The 18,739-nt window shown below is 38.5% G+C and overlaps 1 protein-coding gene across 15 annotated transcripts in view; it reads left to right on the top strand.

The window, feature by feature from the left end:
* Window positions 1-18,739, top strand: part of EYA1 (EYA transcriptional coactivator and phosphatase 1) — a 420,890-nt gene that overhangs the window by 283,579 nt on the left and 118,572 nt on the right. For 8 of the 15 annotated variants that reach the window (XM_025477975.3, XM_025477986.3, XM_025477977.3 and 5 more), the window contains 3 exons: window positions 6,484-6,553; window positions 6,876-7,021; window positions 10,683-10,820. In XM_025477975.3, coding sequence (XP_025333760.1) covers window positions 6,484-6,553; window positions 6,876-7,021; window positions 10,683-10,820 — 354 coding nt within the window. Of the gene's footprint in view, window positions 1-6,483; window positions 6,554-6,875; window positions 7,022-10,682; window positions 10,821-18,739 lie in introns of those variants that run through there. The other 7 variants (XM_025477983.3, XM_025477989.3, XM_025477982.3 and 4 more) reach the window with 4 other exon arrangements.

Below are 18,739 nucleotides of genomic sequence, written 5' to 3'. Positions count from 1 at the left end.
TGTATTGATTGATGCTGTTGTGGCACAAGACTATGGAATGGGGAGAAAGAAAAGTCCAAAAAAAAAAAAAAAAAAAAAAAAAAAAGGTCCACACTGTGGTCCTGAGCTTGATGGTTGAAGTAGGCCAGAGTTGAGGTCTAGACAGAAGGAGAGAAGTGTTCGGTGTATAACCCAAAATCACACTGGAACTTGCTAGGGGACATGGTCAAATACTAAAGGTTATGATAAATTCAAGGCAGGGTTTAGGGTCCTTCATGAATGTGTTTAGGATTGTCATAAACCTTAGAGAAGGAGGAGTTTTATGGGAGAGCAAAAAACCAAAGCAATGATTTTGGAAGAAGCAGCAGTGGGGGATATGTTTTTCAGATCTTTGTAATATCTGGGATCTAAGAGAGTAGTAGTAGGCTCTACTTGAAAAAAAAATATGCAAGAGAAGGAAGGTCTTTGGAAAAAGGCTTAGCAGAAGGTGGAAGAGGATGGTTTGGTGAGGAGACTGAAGCTATAGGGGATCTTGTTTTCCATAGATTGATTCTCCATGTTGCACAGTGGAGAGGGATAGAGGGAGCTGGGGAATCAGGTCTCTAGGTATAGACAACACAAAGCGTTTCTCTTAATTCCTTTTTTTCCTTCTTTCTTTCTTTCTATCTTAAGTAAAGATGCAAGAACCATGGCATGCTGGAGTAGCTGTGAATAGAACTTAGGGCTCCTAAGGGAAAGAGAAAAGCTATCTCTAATTGACTCTAAAATGGTCTTCACCTCTGTGATCACTACTGCTTCCTTCTCCATCATGGCTTAAAATTCACATCCCAATCATTCTGGGTGTCTTGAGGAATTAGCGAGAATAAAGAGGAAATGGAGCTATTCTGAAATTGATAGTAGCTTTCTCCACCTCTGTCCTTCAAGGAATCTGAGCGTCTTAAAACATTAAGGAAGCAGTGAGGCTTCCTCTTGTTCAGAAAAATCACCTGGTATGGAGAGACTGGAGGAAAGCAGCGGATTTTCAAAGGCATGTTGCTGGATTGAAAATTGCAAGGTTGTTTATTATGTTTTTAGGATGTAATCATGTTCTCCCCATTTACAGTGTACCAATGAAAAGTGATATTTTAATGATCTAAATGTTAACAATTGTGGTTGAAAATAATGTTTTTAAGGAGTGCAAAAATGTCTTTGCATTCTGTTTCTTTCATTTGCACAAGGCCTAAATTTGTTATTAATTTGTTACATGAAGTGCCAGTTGATAATACTGATCATACAATGTTGATGTCTGGTATTTGAAAATTGGAATTAGGAACAGGAATGCTTCTGGAAGAGAAAAAAATATCCCATATGACAAGTATGATTTCTATATTTTAATTGTTCATAAAAAGATGTAACTTTCTGGGGCTGACTCATTTATTCAACAATTACATCTAGAGCACCTACTATACGTGAGACAATGTTCTAGGCAGTGGGAATATAGCAGTGACGAAGTAGATGAGGTCCTTGCCCTCATGGAGCTTCATTCTATAGGAGAGACAGATGATAAAGAGGTAAGTGGTAGTGTAAGTAAAGAGGCTACAAAATTAATGAAAGCAGGTCAAATAATATAGTGAAGAGTGAATGGGGGCCTCTATTAGAGGATACACCTCTCTGAGGGGTGGACCTATGAGCAGAGATCTGAGTGAAGTAAGAGAATAAGTTTGAGTGTATCTATGTATTTGTTTTTTAAGTTTGGGTTCGTTTAAATGTAACCAGAGGATAATGGGGCTTGGAGGTTGGAGGTTGGGGCAGTTGTGACAGGATTTACTTTTTTTTTTTTTTTTTTTTTTTTTAAAAGAGATCACCATTTGTTGTATGGAGGATGCTTTATGGGAGAAGAGTAGGGAAGAGGGTAAATAGACACAGGAAGACCAGTATTGCCCTAGCTCAGAAGAGAAAGGACTGTGTGAGCCCACGTACTTCCCAGAAGAGCCACTGAGGCAGGATTAAATGTGCCAGGATTCCCTTAGGAGAAAAGAGTGGAGGAGAGAAGGAAGGAGGGCAAGGTCGGGGATGTCCTGACTGCCATCCTCTGGTGGGCGGCACCACATTGACGATTGGAACAGAGGGGAAAATGAGAGCAATGAGAAGATGTCAGGTCTAGGACATATTCTGGAAGGCGAGCTGGCTGAATTTGTAATAAAATAGTACAAGTACAAGGAAAGAGAAGAGTCAAAACTTTGAGGCTTTTGACTCATTTGTTCAACTGAGGAGTTATGTTGAGATTAAGGAGATAGGAAGTGTGAACTGAGGACCTACTAATTTGGGGACTTCTATTGACCTTCTCAGTAGATTCTCAAGCTTGGGTCTTCCCCTCCCTACAACAAGATTGAGGAGCTGCTTTAATATCTATGTTAGAAGTATGAGAAAGAATGGAATAATAGGAAACAAATGTGCTAAAACAGTGAGGTGTCAGGTGCCCATATGTTCCCAAGGCTCTGGTATATGTAATTTGGAGTTTCCAAATGGTAAAATGACCATTGATGAGTGATGAAGTCTGCGAGCATTCTTTTTGCTTTAGGTTATTCTTGTGTCATGAAATTAAAATTAATCTGAATTCCTAAATTATTGCTCAAAAAAGATAAAGGTGTTTTAGGGAATTAAGAGGAGAAGGACTTCAGGTATGAGATGCAAGATTCTTGACTTTAGGCCACAAAAAAAGTTGTAGGGGTTTGGATTTAGGGAAATCCCAAAAGATACATGCTTATTATATAGCTTATTTTAAGCATTATTATATAATGCTTATTATATAGCATTAAATACTTAATCATCTTAGAGGCACATAGGTAATTAGTAGCAAGATACTTAGGGGCAGCATCATGGGTTCTTAGTCACATGTATTTTATAAAGAATACTCTTCATTCCCAATTATATTGCCAAAGACCTGAATCAGGTTTATTATTATTATTATTATTATTATGTATGTTTACATGTGACTTAGAATAATGTAACCATCCTTCATACCATCAGGATTTGAAAAAAAAAATCTACTTTGCTTACAACCTAAATCTCACATTGTAATTTTTTTTTAAGATTTTATTTATTTATTCATGAGAGAGAGAGAGGCAGAGACACAGGCAGAGGGAGAAGCAGGCTCCATGCAGGAAGCCTGATGTGGGACTCGATCCCGAGACTCCAGGATCAGGCCCTGGGCTCAAGGCAGTGGTGCTAAACCACTGAGCCACCCGGGCTGCCCTCACATTGTAATTAAACAAATATTGTTTATTGATTACTTACCACATGCAAGGCCCAGTCAGTTACCTGGAAAGAAAGGAGAACAAGAGGTCTTGGGCCCCAAAAGCTCAGGGTTAGCAGAGGAAACATCTATACCCTATACATGCTAAGTAAATGCAGTGTGTTTAAGCGCTACATTGCCAATGCTCACAACACTCCCAAGAAAGTACAGAGAAGGAAGACATTATCCTAAAGAGAAAATGATATTTTAGTCCCAACAGAGGAGGAAGTGTTCACAAGGTGGGGAAAGAAAGTGTAAGGAGGCCTCCCTAGGCAGAGGGTCTGGTATGAAGAGCCACCGAACCAGTGGGCACGTATGGGTGTACCTCAAGTCTAAGGAGGCTCCAGATTAGTAAACCCAGGGAGGGTGGATGCTTACATCTCTTTGGGTACTCTGCCAAGAAATTTGGAGTTTTTCCTAGGAATAATGTGAGCACAGTCGAGAGACCTACGTTGGAGAATAGGCATGAAGTTTCTATTTAAGAAAGATCACCGTAGTAGCAGTAGTGTGTTGAGGGTGTTGGGTGGAGGGCAGCAGACCTGGCTGAGGTTAATTAGAGCCTGAGCCAGGGCAGGGGAGCAGGGATGGGGAGTACATAGGACACCTTGACAAGCAATATCTGGGTTTGAGGCAGGTGACTTGAGACTCATGAAATAGAGGGAGGAGAAGGAGATGATTTTGAGGTTTTTAGTTTTTGTGTAGGAGGTCAGGAGATAGGATACTTTGGTGGAAAGAGTTGGACAGATGTGAGTTCAAACAGTAGCTTTCCCATTGGTTTGTTTGGATGTGTTACTTTCTATGCCCCATATGTCAAATGGGAACAAAGAATCCTGCTTTTAAGTATTTTGCTGGACAGTTGGTGATGCTGTCCATTGAGTAGAAGTAAAAATACAGAAGGAAGGGCAAATGGGCAGGGGGTGGGGGGCAAAGATAGTGGGAATCTGGAGATCTGAGCTAATTAACACTTACTACACATTGCACTGTTGGCCAATGCTCCCATTTAGTCCTCAGACAATCCTGGGAGGTGTAAGTAGTATCATTGCCATCATACAGGGGAACATAGCAAGGCCTAGAGGGACCGGGTAACTTGACCAAGACAATAGAGGAGTTGGAACTTCAGTCTGAGCTGAAATTCTGATTTCAAAACCTGTGCTGCATTACCACACTCTGCAACCTCCCAGATCGCTTTAGGTGTACACACTTATACTATGCAAATAATCTTCAAGCTTCACGCAACTTACCTTACCACGTGTTAATAGTCCTGCTGTGTACTATTCTGTTATTCTGTTTGTTTAAAAAAAAAAATTGCTGGGTGTTACCTGTGAGGTTGAGTTTGTGATGTTTTTCATGGGTCCCAACCCACAATTTGAAAAGCCCAGGGATAGAGCTGGAAAAGAATAAAAGGGATTTCTGTGGCTTCATATCATGAGGTTTATTGGGTTTTTGTTCTGGTTTTATTTTTTTAAAACTTGTTTTTAACTGTGATTGTCTAGGGAAGGTATCCTTCTTCCCAGTTACTCTGTTGGATAAATCTACTTTGCCCTTGGTCTCTTCTCAGGCTTAGAAAAGGGAAGTAGGAACGGTTGTAGTCATGGGTGACCTGGGCAAGTGGTAGTCCTTGCTCTCTAATCCCTCCCTTCTATAAATTGCAATATTTAAACTAATCCTCTCATGGCTGTTTGTGTGTCGGCCTCCCCACATGTGACAAGCAGAATTTGTCTTTGCATGTTTGCATCTACGGCATCTAACTCAATGCCTGGTACAGAGCAGTGACTCAACATATGCCTGCAGATGGGGGGACACCAGCTGAGCTGGCCTGCCATGGCTTTAATGTAGCCCCCAGCTCTGCCAAACTGAGAGCCACATGGTGGAAGTCTGGCAGCTTGCATGCAAGAGTAGTCCTAATCTAGATCTATTCTGCTGTCACTGGGTTAGGCCTGTGTGTTTTACGAGGAAAGGATTACTCATAGATTGAGGTTCTGGTCCAACTCTACCTCTCTTCTCCCAAAAACAAATGGAAAATTAAATTTGAGAAGTATAAAGGTACTGATGTGACATCATGAAAAATGTATAAAACTTTGAGTGCATGGAACCGTATATAAGGATTTTAATATACAGTATAGTTAATTATAGAGCCTCTGAAGACCATGATTATTAGTGGAAGAAGAAAATAAACATATTTCATCTTGTAATTGTACCTAAAGAATATGCTTTTTAGCTAGATGGAGGATAGGAAGAACCTGACAGAGGAAAATGTGTGTGTGTGTGTGTGTGTGTGTGTTTGTACTATCTTTTTATGTGTGTTTTATATCTATTTATATGTAATATATAGAAACATGTATAGCTGTCTGTATATTAAATCTATAAATGCAAATGTGTGTAATGTGTATGCACATAAAATAGCCCCTATTTATAATAAATCTGAGAACTACCATTTTAATGCCTTATGTTAACAAAAATGGTTGTTTGCTTTAGTTCAGAATGAGTGTAAAAGAATGTTTGATAGAGTTTAGTGCATTTTCTGAGACATATTGAATGAAGTATATGTGATTAAAAAGAAATGAAATTCTGCTTGAATGCTTAAATAACATCGTTAAACAAAAAACAAAACAAAAACAAAAAAAAAAACACCTTTTTTTTTACTTGAATAACCAAAGTTGAGCATGTTGAATTGAAAGGCACAGGAACATCGCTTCAGCACAAGAAAAAACAGGCTTAGCTTGCAACCTGAGAAATTTAAGTGAGCTATAGGAATGCATTTTTACTTAAAAAAAAAAAAAAAAAAGTTGCTAAATCAATGCAGGATTGGCCCTATTTGTACTCACCTGAGAGCAGATTAGACTGTGTTGCTCTGTAATCCAGTCTCAGGTGTGTGTGTTCCCGAGCACACATAATAGGCCAGGTGACCTGCAGGGTCCTGCCCAGCCCTGCAGATTTACCCTCCTCCCTCCCCTTTGACCAGATCCTTCCAGTCACCAGGACTGCAGCTGGCGGGTATCGCAGATGAGGGCAACTCTCTCTAACAGTTAATTTACAATTTGAACCCCTTCATGAGTTCCCATAGATTGTTGAATATATTTTAACTTTCTCTGAGGTCGAGCATTTTTTTTTCAGTCCAAAAAGGGCGAATATCTGCAATTTCATGTGGTCTACCTATAGTTCAAAACAGATCAACGCTTTACACATATTTTGTATGTTGCTGTGATTATCGTGCATTATTTTTTTTCCAGCCATTGGGAGCAGTAGCTTCAGCCCAAGACCAACTCACCAGTTCTCCCCACCACAGATTTATCCTTCCAAGTAAGATGTATTTTCTCTTAATAAATGACTTTTTAGAGTAGTCTTTTTACCTTACTTCAAGTCATGTTTTGTGCCCACGTGTAATGTCTTAATTAAAACTAAAGTGCCTTTCGTAGAGACTTCAATGTGTTTACACGGAAGTATTTTGAGGGTCACCTAGAAGATCTACTGAAGTATTTCAGTATTTTGTATATTCTATTTGAAAGTCATACTTTAAGAGACAGTCTTTAGCTGCAATTTGTGATGTGGTTGTTCATCCGTTACCTTGCATGTTTCCATCTAATGCATGGGCTTTCTATTTTCTGTCATTTCTGACAAATAGCAGACCATACCCACATATTCTCCCTACCCCTTCCTCACAAACTATGGCTGCATATGGGCAAACACAGTTTACCACAGGAATGCAACAAGCTACAGCGTATGCCACGTACCCACAGCCGGGACAGCCGTATGGAATTTCCTCATATGGTGAGTAATCCTCTTCCCTCTGTAGTGGGATTGGACAGGCATCCCTGTATGTGTGTGCGCATGTTTCAGAGGACTGGTACCTAACGAACGTCATCTTGGGCCACTTTTTTAGAGAGCATTCCCACCTTTTGGGTCTAAATTCTTCATACGCCTGTTTTGAATGAACCTTGTAAGAAGTGGTGGCTATTTATCTTAAGGTCAGCGGTGGCATATAGATGGCACAGTTCATATGCCCTCTTGCTCTCATTTTTATTTTTTCCCATTTATAGCTCAAGTTTTAAGTTGCCACTCAAGCACTTGGTTCTGGAATCCAAAGTATTTGGGTTGCATATTTGCGATAAAACTCCAGTGAATGAAGTCTTTTGGGGTAAAGATTCATTTCCTATTTATCAGATGTCTACCTATGATTAGGGAAGTACAAACAGAATTCAACAAGCCCTTGCTGTGAACTTGAGGGTGGTAGTGCTTTCAAATTTCAGCAGTATCAGCCCTTAGGAAAAGTGATCTATATATCACAGCTTGGGCTATGCTTTAGAGAGGCAAAGCAGGAAATGTTTAAAAGCTCACATCCCTATTTGTTCCTTCCTAGCTGGAGATTATCTTGATCTAGGTGTGAGTTAACTCAATTGTTAAGGGATCAATACCTGTAAGTTAAAAATAAATCTGGCAAGACCCCCAAGTTTAAGAAATCTTAGAATTTCAAGACATCTTTTCTTCAATTGAAGTTGTAATTTTAAGCAAATTGCACTTTGAATAGAAAAAATATGAATTTTTAGCATGTTCTTGAAAAAATCGAGTGATCCAGAAAAAGTACATGGAAATGTAAAGGAAAGCACTAGTAGATTAAGTAATTCTGTGTTTATAGTAGTATATCGAAAGAAATAAGCACTTAAACATCAATAATTAGAAGGTAAATTACTTTATTCCTTTTTATTCTCTATCTCTACCCCAAACCAAATCAACTATATAAAATTTCTTAGGAAATATATGTGAATTATATGATTTTTATCCTTTAGAGTTTCATTTCAAAACTATCCAGAACTGAATATTATCTAACTAGGCATTTTTTTAAAATTTATTTTTATTTAAAGCTTGTTTGTTTATTTATTTATTAACTAGGCATTTTGAAGTCAGATTTTAGAAACAGCCATAAAATGGACTTCCTGGAATTATCTTTCATTTCCATAACTTTTACTCAAGATTTTTGGAAATATTAGATACAGATCAATTTTATCCGCAATGTGCTTTTAAACAATTCTTGTTCTAAAAGAGGGAAAAAGGATCTCTGATTTGAATTGCATACCTTCAACTTTATAACATGTGTTGAGGCAGTCCCCAATTTATGTTCTCAAAATGTTATTTGTAAGCTGAGTATTTGAAGTGTAAAAGTGTCTTTACTAAAGTACTGTACTTAAAGTACTTTAGACCTACCAGTGCTGCCACGGGAAGGTGCCTTTCATGTCACTGCCTTGGCTGCCACTCATGAGACTCCTCTCTTGTTCTTTCTTCTCCCCATCGAGTCATGGTAGGTTCCTTTGCCTCTTTCTTGCCTGTGGTCTAGGACTGTTCCAGTTCTGAACCATTAGTGGATGTCCCTGTTGTCTGCAGTAATTGTTCTGGGAGAGTAAGATGAGCAGAGGTTCCGAGATTCAGACCTCAAATAACTAGTAGAGTGAGGATGGGCATTTTAATGTGATAGGACAGGAGAGACTGTAAGAGCATGGCTCCAGGTCAAGGGGTTTGACCCCAGGGCCGTCTGTGCTTATAAATTTCCTGGGAATGATTCTGATACTTTAGTATTTTCCCAATCTCTTTCTTTCTTCTCTTTCTGGGCCTTGAGTACAGAGAGATGCCCCTAGTGCTTTGGAATAGGCATTCTGTTTTTCTTAGGCCAGTGCATTGAAAAATGACTGCCTGCTCCCCTCTTGCTTATGAAGGAAAAACACATAGTTTAGGGTTTTTTTTTTATGACTGAGAGTCAAGGTCTAATAGGTCTAAGAAGACCCTCTTCAGAGATTTATGACCCTGACTTTTTGCTTAGACCAGTGAGAAACGATAGGCAAATTTTTTTGTGTGTGAACAATAGTATCAGTGGGGGAAAAAGAACTGCATTTCTCTGGATCTGCATGGAGCTGACCCATGAGTTTGCAGACTAGTTGGGTGGAAGTTCTCTAAGTAGGTGTAGATGAGGGTGTTTTCTGCCTCTGCTTACTTTTCCTTATCTGCTCCTATCACAGAGATTGAACCTCCAGGCCCAAACCAGAGGTGGTACAAGTGAAGACTGGATAATAGAGTCTCAAATAGAGAGGGGGGAAGTCCCTGTTGGTGATGAGGAAACAGGAAAGAAAAGGAGTTTCTAGAGCCATGAAACCACCTGCCTAGTTTTCCAGGGACCATTTATAAGTATGGGTTATTTATTGGTTTGGGATTGCCTGTACAGGGAGAAATCACATTTTTTTTTTTTTTTAATGTTAAGGTTATGTTAAGACTTAACTGTTAAGGTCATTACGAGGTTATTTAGAGATACTCCAGGAATTATCGTAGCCTCTCTCGGCCAAGAGTCAGATTCTTCCACTGCCTTAGGCAAGTTACCTAAACTTCATTCTACTGATGAAATTCCCCTAAAATGGAAATAAACAGCGCGCCTACTGTGTATTCTAGATCTCAGAGATATTATTTATCTGAAGTGCAAAGTAAAATTATTCAAACATGTGAATTCACTTGGCAGACATTTTTCTCCCTTCCTTCTGTGGAAATTAAGGACCGTTGTGAACTTTCATGACTGTCTTTAATTATAATCCACTGCTGAACCCCACACAATACTGCCAAACCCAAGTCCTGAAATTCAGCTGTCAGCCTGGTGCTTTGGAAAGTCTTAATGGGCCACAAACACCTTATTTTTATATCATCATGATGATATAAAGTGTTCTTTAGGCTACACTTAAAACGATAAAGTTGGAATAAATACTTGAAACTATAAGGGACAAAAGGGAACTACTGGTCAGCTTCACTTGTTTATAGATGACTATGCTGCCCAACCAGATTCAGTTCTTTAATAGTCTCCTTTCTTTGTGCTTACATTCTGGTGGGATCTGGGTATTTGGGAGGAGGTTTTCCCCTCAGTTGCTTACTTCCATGTCCAATAATGCTTCCTCTGACTTCAAAATGAATTGTGTGTTAACATCAGCTTTGGGCAGGAAGAATAAGGAAAAAACAGAGGGGAAAAATGCTGTGACGCTAGAGACTCTAATTCATCTCTTTTTAGAAAACAGAATTTTGATTTTGACAATAATCAACAACTTTGAGAATAATCTAAAGTGTAATTAATGACTATTTCTGGACTATGAAGGAGATGGTCTTTTAACCTCTTATAAAACAAAACTAAATATAGAAATGATATCCTACAAGTTAAAGTTCGTAGAAAATGTAAATCAGAAAAACGGGAAAGGACAATGTGAATAGTCACTCAAGACTATAATATTCCTGTTAGTTTGTTTTTAATTGAAGCTCTAATTGAGGATATTCTACTCCAAGCTTGTTTACCTTTGATTCTTGGGATAATACTGGGAAGCATTTGTGACCCAACAGTTGTGGGAGTGTTTTTGTATATTGACCAGCTTCTGAGATGAACAGATAGATAAGCTATCACTAACTGATTTAGGTGCATTGTGGGCAGGCATCAAGACTGAAGGTGGATTGTCACAGTCTCAGTCACCTGGACAGACGGGATTTCTCAGCTATGGCACAAGCTTTGGTACCCCTCAACCTGGACAGGCACCATACAGCTACCAGATGCAAGGTCTGTATAAACATTGATGTTGCTTTTTTCAATGATCCGGGGGTCCAATAGTTACTTTTTAAAGTAGAACCCAGTGTTCGGTGTAAGTAGTAGTCGAGGGTGGAAAGTAGACTGGGCTGAGAGGCAAGATACCTGGTTCTGGTTTGGCTCTTCACTTATTTATTCTCTAGGCCTAAACTTCCATATTTATGAGATTAAGAGGTTACTCTAAATCATCTCTGAAATATTTTGCAGAAGGCTCTAAAATTCTATGAAGTTGAAGTTTTCTGGCTTGCCTCTATCAATTAGAAAAGGAATGACAGTTAATGCTGTGAGAGGCTGTAGAGTGATACATGCTAGCCACTGCCACTTGGTGTTGCCAGCCAACCTTTTTAAAAAGGTTATGTCTTCATTGTCATTATCATAACTCTACAAGTAGAGTGTGTGCTATGCGTAAACTATATGACCTGCCAACGGTCAAGAGATCAAATTGACAACCACTCAGTGCAGCTTCGAGATATTGCTTCTAAGAACTGGTTCCTGGACTCTAATTTTGAATCTGTAGATAAAACATAATGTAAATGCAAGTCAGATGGAGCAACTGCTGAAAGTTGAACGTTGTCAATACTGTTTTCAGGAATACACAGGCAGAAGTGTAATGGTCAGATTATTATGGAAATGTGACTGTAAAATACCTGAAAGTGATCCTCATCATTTAAATATTCTCCTAATATCTTGTTTTTACTACAAATCAGTTTAGCCACATTTGACCCCTTACTAGGGCCGACAGTTGAATTAAATCCCTTATCACTACTTTTTGACCGAAAGCATTTTTTTTGTATTTTTATCTTTTATATCTTTTCTTATTCCTCGCTACATTAAAATAATTATTACAGAATAATTAGAAAATAAAGAGAATCAAAAATAATTAAATATCTCATATTTATTATTTATTACTTTGATAAATATTCTTCTAGATATGCAGTATAGGACCATATTGTATATATGGTACTATATATATATATGGTACCATATATATATATGGTACTATATATATAGTATTGCAACTTGTTATTTTCAGTAACAGTATATTGTAAATATACTATAAACATCTTTTCACATCAATAAATCCTATTCTACAGCATCATTTAATGACTGCATAATTTCATAGGTATATCTTATTTAATGTCCCTTTTATTCGACATCTAGGGCAATACCATAGATATTTTATTTGCATTCTTAATTATTTCCTTTGAATGAATTTAAGCGTCAATTGCTAAACTTAGACTCTTTTAAGGATTTGTTATACACTTACACAAGGAAGGGCTACATATTAGCATGCACATACTGAATAATATTTTAAAAACTCATTTTCGTAGATACAAGATTTTGTTTTTATTTTATTTTTTAAAGAATCAGATTTTTTTAAATTAATTTATTTATTTATTTATGATAGTCACAGAGAGAGAGAGAGAGAGAGAGAGGCAGAGACATAGGCAGAGGGAGAAGCAGGCTCCATGCACTGGGAGCTGACATGGGATTCGATTCCGGGTCTCCAGGTTCTATATTCATTTTTTAATTGAGAAGATAAATCCTTTTTTATGTCAATATTCATCTTTGTCTTATTTTTTATTAATGTTCTTAAACTTTTGTAATATATATAAATTTCTAGTTTATCACTTTTAAGTGCTTTTTTTTTCTGTTCAGTAAACTTTTATGGAAGCAGATCCATTAATTTTTTCATATTTGGTTTTGCCTTGGTATACAAATATCTGAATTATAGGGGCATCTGTAATTCAGTGGCTGGGTGGCTTGGTTGGTTAAGTGTCCAACTCTTGATTTTAGCTGAGGGTCATGATCTCAGGTGGCAAGGTCAAGCCCCCACATGGGGCTCTGTGCCTGGTGTGGACTTGCTTAAGATTCTCTCTCCAAAAAAAAAAAAAAATTCTCTCTCCCCCCTCCCTTTGCCCCTACCCCAACTCCCCCCATGCGTTCTCGTTCTCTCTCTCTCTCTCTCTCTGAAAAACAACAACAAAACCTGAACTATAAAGTTTTGATATATTTGGTAGCTATAAAATAAAAGTTGTCTTACAATAGATAGTGTGTATTAGAGGGATGTTACTGTTTGCCTGACTCCAGAACTTTAAAAGCTGCCCTAGGAAAGAATTATGTTTCTGCATGTGCTGAATATCAGTTGAGTAAAAGAATAAAAAGGAAAAGTGATGAAGAGAGTTTATTAATTTAAGAGTCCTAGGCCCTAGTAATGAAGCAGATTATAAGACAAACAGGTCTGTTTGCATGTAGAGCTTTCATTTGTGAAGGACAGAGGCTTCATAGAGCTATGAGAGAAATAAATGGGGCACCATGGTAGGTCCCATTCTCTGATGGGCATCCAGGTCCCCTTGAGGAGAAGGTCCTTGGGACCTAAAGGTCAGAAGGAAACAGGAAGCACCCTCTGGAGAGGAGAGCTACCGCAGTGTGTGTGGTACCTGGGCCCAAGCCCATCGGCAGCCTGTTGGCTACCCATCCACAATGAGCAAAGTACAGAAATTTCAAGTAAAGTGTTTAGAAACTCTTACAGTAGGTCAAGAGTAAATCTCATGTTGGTTAAATCAAATAATGGTATTAAGAAATGGGACTGATCCCTGGGTGGCGCAGCGGTTTGGCGCCTGCCTTTGACCCAGGGCGCGATCCTGGAGACCCGGGATCGAATCCCACATCGGGCTCCCGGTGCATGGAGCCTGCTTCTCCCTCTGCCTATGTCTCTGCCTCTCTCTCTCTCTCTCTCTCTCTGTGTGACTATCATAAATAAAAATTAAAAAAAAAAAAGAAATGGGACTTACACTCTTTTTTCATCTCCTTCTTTGGTAATTCATTATTACTGTATTTTGTTCAATTATTCTAGAGGTTTGGGGGTAGGAGTGGGGACTGATCTTGTATCTCAGAGAGTTTGAGAAATAATGCCCTTGAAAGTTATTTTTTATTCTTTCTCTCCTCTCAGATTGAAAGCTTATGCGGCAGAAATAGTTCCTAAGAGGGGTAACCAGCTGTCAGAGAGTAAGCATAGTGTTAGAATAGAGAGAAGTGTGGAAATGAAACGGGAAAATACGGTTAGTTTGGAGAGGGAAAAGCTGTCTATTTTTTTAAAAGTCCAGACACGTGCAGCACCAAATATAACATTGTTTCTCTACCCATTGGTTTCACTGCATCTGGGCATATTGGTTGTTGCATTAAAACTTTTTTTGTGTTTTTGTGCAGCCTTTGGTTGGATGGCCTTTCCAGTGGGATTTCAGAACCCATTTTCCATGACTGAGATATTTTATATGGATATTTCTATAATGGCACTTGACTCAATTTTAGATTATTAGATATAATATGACTTCCACAGATCAAGCCAGATAATTATATGCTATTATCTTGAAACACAGTAGTGTGATGATGGATAATGATATATAATATGCTATAAACTCCTTATGGCCAGATTTAGATAAATAATTAAATTCTGATTAGTATGTATTTCATAAATATTAAATGCATTATGAAAAATGCTTTGCTGTTATTAAATGATCTTGTATATCCTGTTGTGGGAGTCTATTGGCCTTTGAGTGTCTTCTCAGTACATCTTTTTCAATATAAAAATTTCTATAATCCCTTACATTATTTCCAAAATTCTCCCAATTCTTTTATCCCTAATGAATAAATAAGAATGATTTTTGCTTATATCGGTCTCATCTTAGAGCTATTAAAAATTCTTAGAATCGCAGAAGCCTGGGTGGCTCAGCGGTTTAGTGCCTGCCTTCAGCCTAGGGCGTGATCCTGGGGTCCTGGGATCGAGTCCCATGTCGGGCTCCCTGCATGGAGCCTGCTTCTCCCTCTGCCTGTGTTTCTGCCTCTTTCTCTCTCTGTCTCTCTCATGAATAAGTAAATAAAATCTTAAAAAAAAAAAAAAAAAAACTTGGAATCCTAGATGAAGCTTATGTATTTTAGTGGTTTGAGTGTTTTACTTAGCTTTTTTTCTGAGATCTTTTCACCTTTAAAATATAAGGTAGTAGATATACATAATATTAAAATTTCATAACACTAGAAGAAATATTCTAATAACCCAGAAGATTCAACAAACTGAAATGTGTGCTTACTGTGTTATGCTGATTAATTAAAAAAAAAAATACGGTGATCGCCTCTTTGAATCTGTCAGACATACTAAGGCTAGACTCACTGCCCAGTGAAATCTTGGTCTCTGGTTAACAAGTGTAGGTTCTAGAGTTAGACTGCCTGTTGAACAGCTCTGCCATTGCTGGCTACGGGCCTTCAACAGTGTTTAACTTCTCCACAGCTGCATTTTCTCACCTTTCAGGTAGGGATATTGTCTTACTCCCACAGTGATAGTGTGAGATGTGATTGAGATCATCCGTATAAATCACTCTGACCAACATCTAACGCATAGTAAGAACTGCCGTGGTTGTTTTCATTGTTAATGCTCTCATTGTGGTGGTGATGTGGATAATAATATTTATTATCGTTGTTGTTATTATTGTCCAGCTTTTTCAAATAGTTCCAAATTAGGAACTATTACCTATTCCAAACTATTACCTAAATGCTCCCTCTCTCCTATTCCCTGGGAGGAAACAAACAGCATATATAAATTAAACATATACATAGTATACTAAAATATGTACGTGTGTGTGTGTGTGTATATATGCGCGCGCGCGCGCACACACACACACACACACGAAACCAGCAATGAGAACTCCAAGAACCCATTAACCAAATAAGCTTGCAAAAAAAAAAAAAAAAAAAATCCAGATCTAGATCTAACTAATGTGCTGGCAAAAAGGAAAATCACTAACAACAAAATCAGGCTATTTGAACATGAGAAAAATTCAGGGAGAGACCAGAAGAAATAGCGAGGAACATGAAGAAGCAGCCCAGAAGAGAAGAATCTGTGTTGGCAACAGTGGTGAGAGACACTGGAAAGTGGAAGCGGTGGGACATACGAACGGCTGCTGACAGAGACAGGAGCTCAGTTCTGCAGGGGTGAGAGAGAAGGAAGCATCAACCAGGTGCTTATGCCTTAACAATCCCCCAGGCAGCTCTCTGAGCAAGAAGAACGAGTAGAAAAAGAAGCAGCAGCAGCCATTTAAACAGTGAATTGTTTATTACTCCAGAAATCAAGATTAGGGAAGAAGATAGGAATGTGACAAACTATGCTATGCAGAGATGGAAAACTCTAGTGCCTGTACAACAAAATAACATTTATCTAGCGATGATTAATGCCAACAGCTCTAATTATTTTACACATGTTGTCTCAATCCTTCTAACAACCCTAAACAATAACCGTAATGGATAAAAACCTGAAAATGCCAAAGAATGCATCAAAATGGAGAATGGTTTAGAACTGTCAGACCCTGCTATGTTGTAATCCATCTAAATTCTAGCACCAGGAGCAGAGCCTCTTAGAGAAACTACAGAAAATCAAAATGTAGTTGCCTTTGGTAGATATATTCTGAAGGACAGATATGCTCTTTGAATAACCGAGACATTGTATTGCACAACTACATATATAGTCAAAAATACCAGCTCTAGAAAACAAGTGTTTAGATCATTCATTTCTGAGCTCTGTTTGTACTTTAACACTTTCATGGAACTTAAGGAACAGATTAATTTGGTAATATGTGGGTACGTGCCACTGCCCAGCCTTGTAAACTACCTCATACTTGCTGCCCACGTTTGTTCCAGGTGATCTTTCTAGATCCTTCTGGCTCCACCGTTCAGGACTTCTGTCATGGTAGGCTCCCGTGATCCTGTACGTGCCAGATTTTAAGCCAAACAAGGGTTGAATTTGTATTTTTTAGGTACTCATATTAATAGCCCACGAAGTAAAACTCTCATGGAAATCTGATTGCCTTTGCTGCAAGATCACTAGAAACTGCTTTAGTTATCTCTTTTGTACATCCAGCGAAAGGTTAGAAACTTAGGAAAACAAAACGTTTCTGTTTGTAAACACCTGTAGGGTTTACCCGGAAGAAGTGAAATCCTTTTAATTTGATACCTTCCTGTTCCTAGGATTAGCCTCAGTGTTTCTGGAAGACACTCTGGAATGGTGAGGAGGTTTTCCTTCAGGCATCATTGACAAACTTCATGTAAATGAGTTAACTGAGTGGTTGAATGTGGGTGGACATAGGGTGTAAATAGTGTTTTCAATGCTGCTGGCCAGAGGGCACTGTCAGGCTGGGTGAGGCAGGGATGTTGTATGTGCAGGGGGTGTGAGTGTGTGTGGGGGTGTGAGTTTGAGTTTGTACGTGTCCATGTAAAAATCTTCCATGGGGAAACTGCTTCAGCCTTTGATTTACTGACCAATTTCATAGAATATCTGTCCACTTTGTCATAAACTAGTTTTACTCACCTCTCATGTGTAAGAAGCAACTGACTTGAAATCAAACTGTTATATTTTTTTAAAAAAATATGAGTTCCAGAGCTATTGCTGGCATTACCCTTCATTTACTCCTGCATTCCATATAATACAGGCTCGTAGTACCATCTACCACAGAAAAGAAGAAACTGTGCTCATAATTTTGAGGCTGAGTCACATGCAGAAAATGACATTTTATTTGGCAGTTTATTTAAGGTAAGGAAGTATAAAGACGCTCACACAAAAAAAATTAAAATTAGATCAGGACAGTTAACTGAACCTCAGCTCTGAGGAAAACCCAGCATTCCACAATAACTTAGTCTTGTTGATTCTAGATGGTTGCAGGTAGTGATCATCTTTAGCCATATTTTCATCTCTGGTATCTAGTAATGTTAAAAAATATGCAAACGTTTTTTAAAGGTGGAGAGGCCAATGCCACAAAGAAGGTTAGAGATTCATAAGGACCCTAGCTCCCTTCATCTGAAGAAGTGAATTTGGCATGTAGTGTAATCTTGGTTAGTTAATGATCACGGTTTGTTCAAAGCAGTCTTCCCTTGTGTTTGTACTCCTAGGAGGAGCTGGTCCGGGGTATCACAGAATGGGGGTTGGAGGTAGAGAGTGCTTTTTGAGTGTTTTACTGTCCCAGAATAGTAGTTGTGGTGCTGGGCATTCCTGTCATTCTGCACCAGGAAGGTGTCAGGATTGGCCATGATTAGATAGGAGGGGCTACACAGATACACACGCAGGAAAACCAGAAGGCTCTGGAAACTTCGTGTTGTTTATTTTCCTTAGGCTTTATTGCTCTCACTTAAAGAAAACAATAACACAAATTCTAACTGCCTCTTTTTATATTATGTTATTCATTTCTGTTAAAGAGATTGGGGTTCAAACCAGTGAGGGAGACAAAGGATGACAGAGGTTTGTTAAAAGGTATGTGGCGGGATGCATAACTCTGCAGCTTTCCATGCCGCACTTCTCTAGGGCTCATTATCCAGTGGAAATAATCTAATAATAACCTAATGAGGGAAACCATCCTTATTTCCTTTGTCCTGACCGTCCAGAGCTTTTCAAACGTACAGCAGAAGTGTTTCTGTGTACGAGTCACTTAGAACCTCAAAATTGCTTAGTAAAATGTACTTTGAAACTTTCTCATTATCCACAGAAATGGTATTTTTCAAAAGGAAAAAATAGCAAACTCCAAATTGCATGGTTTTAAGAAAGTGGATCTTCAACCTTTTTAGTAATCTGCTATGATGAAGCATTTGAGGTTTGTACTTTCTGACATGAAATGACACAATGCAGTTAGAATTGCAGAATCGCTCTTGCAGCTTGCCCCGGTGTTCAGAATTTCTCCTTAATTTCTTTGCCAGTCTGCTCACGTTAATGTTTTAGTTTGTGGCCTTTTTGCATTCTAGAACTTTTTTAATGCTTTTTAAAGTAATATTCCATTTTGGTTCTTTTGGCTTCTCCTGTGATTTCAAGTAACAGGTATTGAAGATTGTACCAAATTTGGTTGAAATCCGGCTGTCGC

The sequence above is a fragment of the Canis lupus genome, chromosome 29, assembly GCF_003254725.2.
Source record: "Canis lupus dingo isolate Sandy chromosome 29, ASM325472v2, whole genome shotgun sequence".
NCBI lineage: Eukaryota > Metazoa > Chordata > Mammalia > Carnivora > Canidae > Canis > Canis lupus.
Note: the sequence above shows the minus strand (reverse complement) of the source record. Positions and strands in the feature narration are given on the sequence as shown.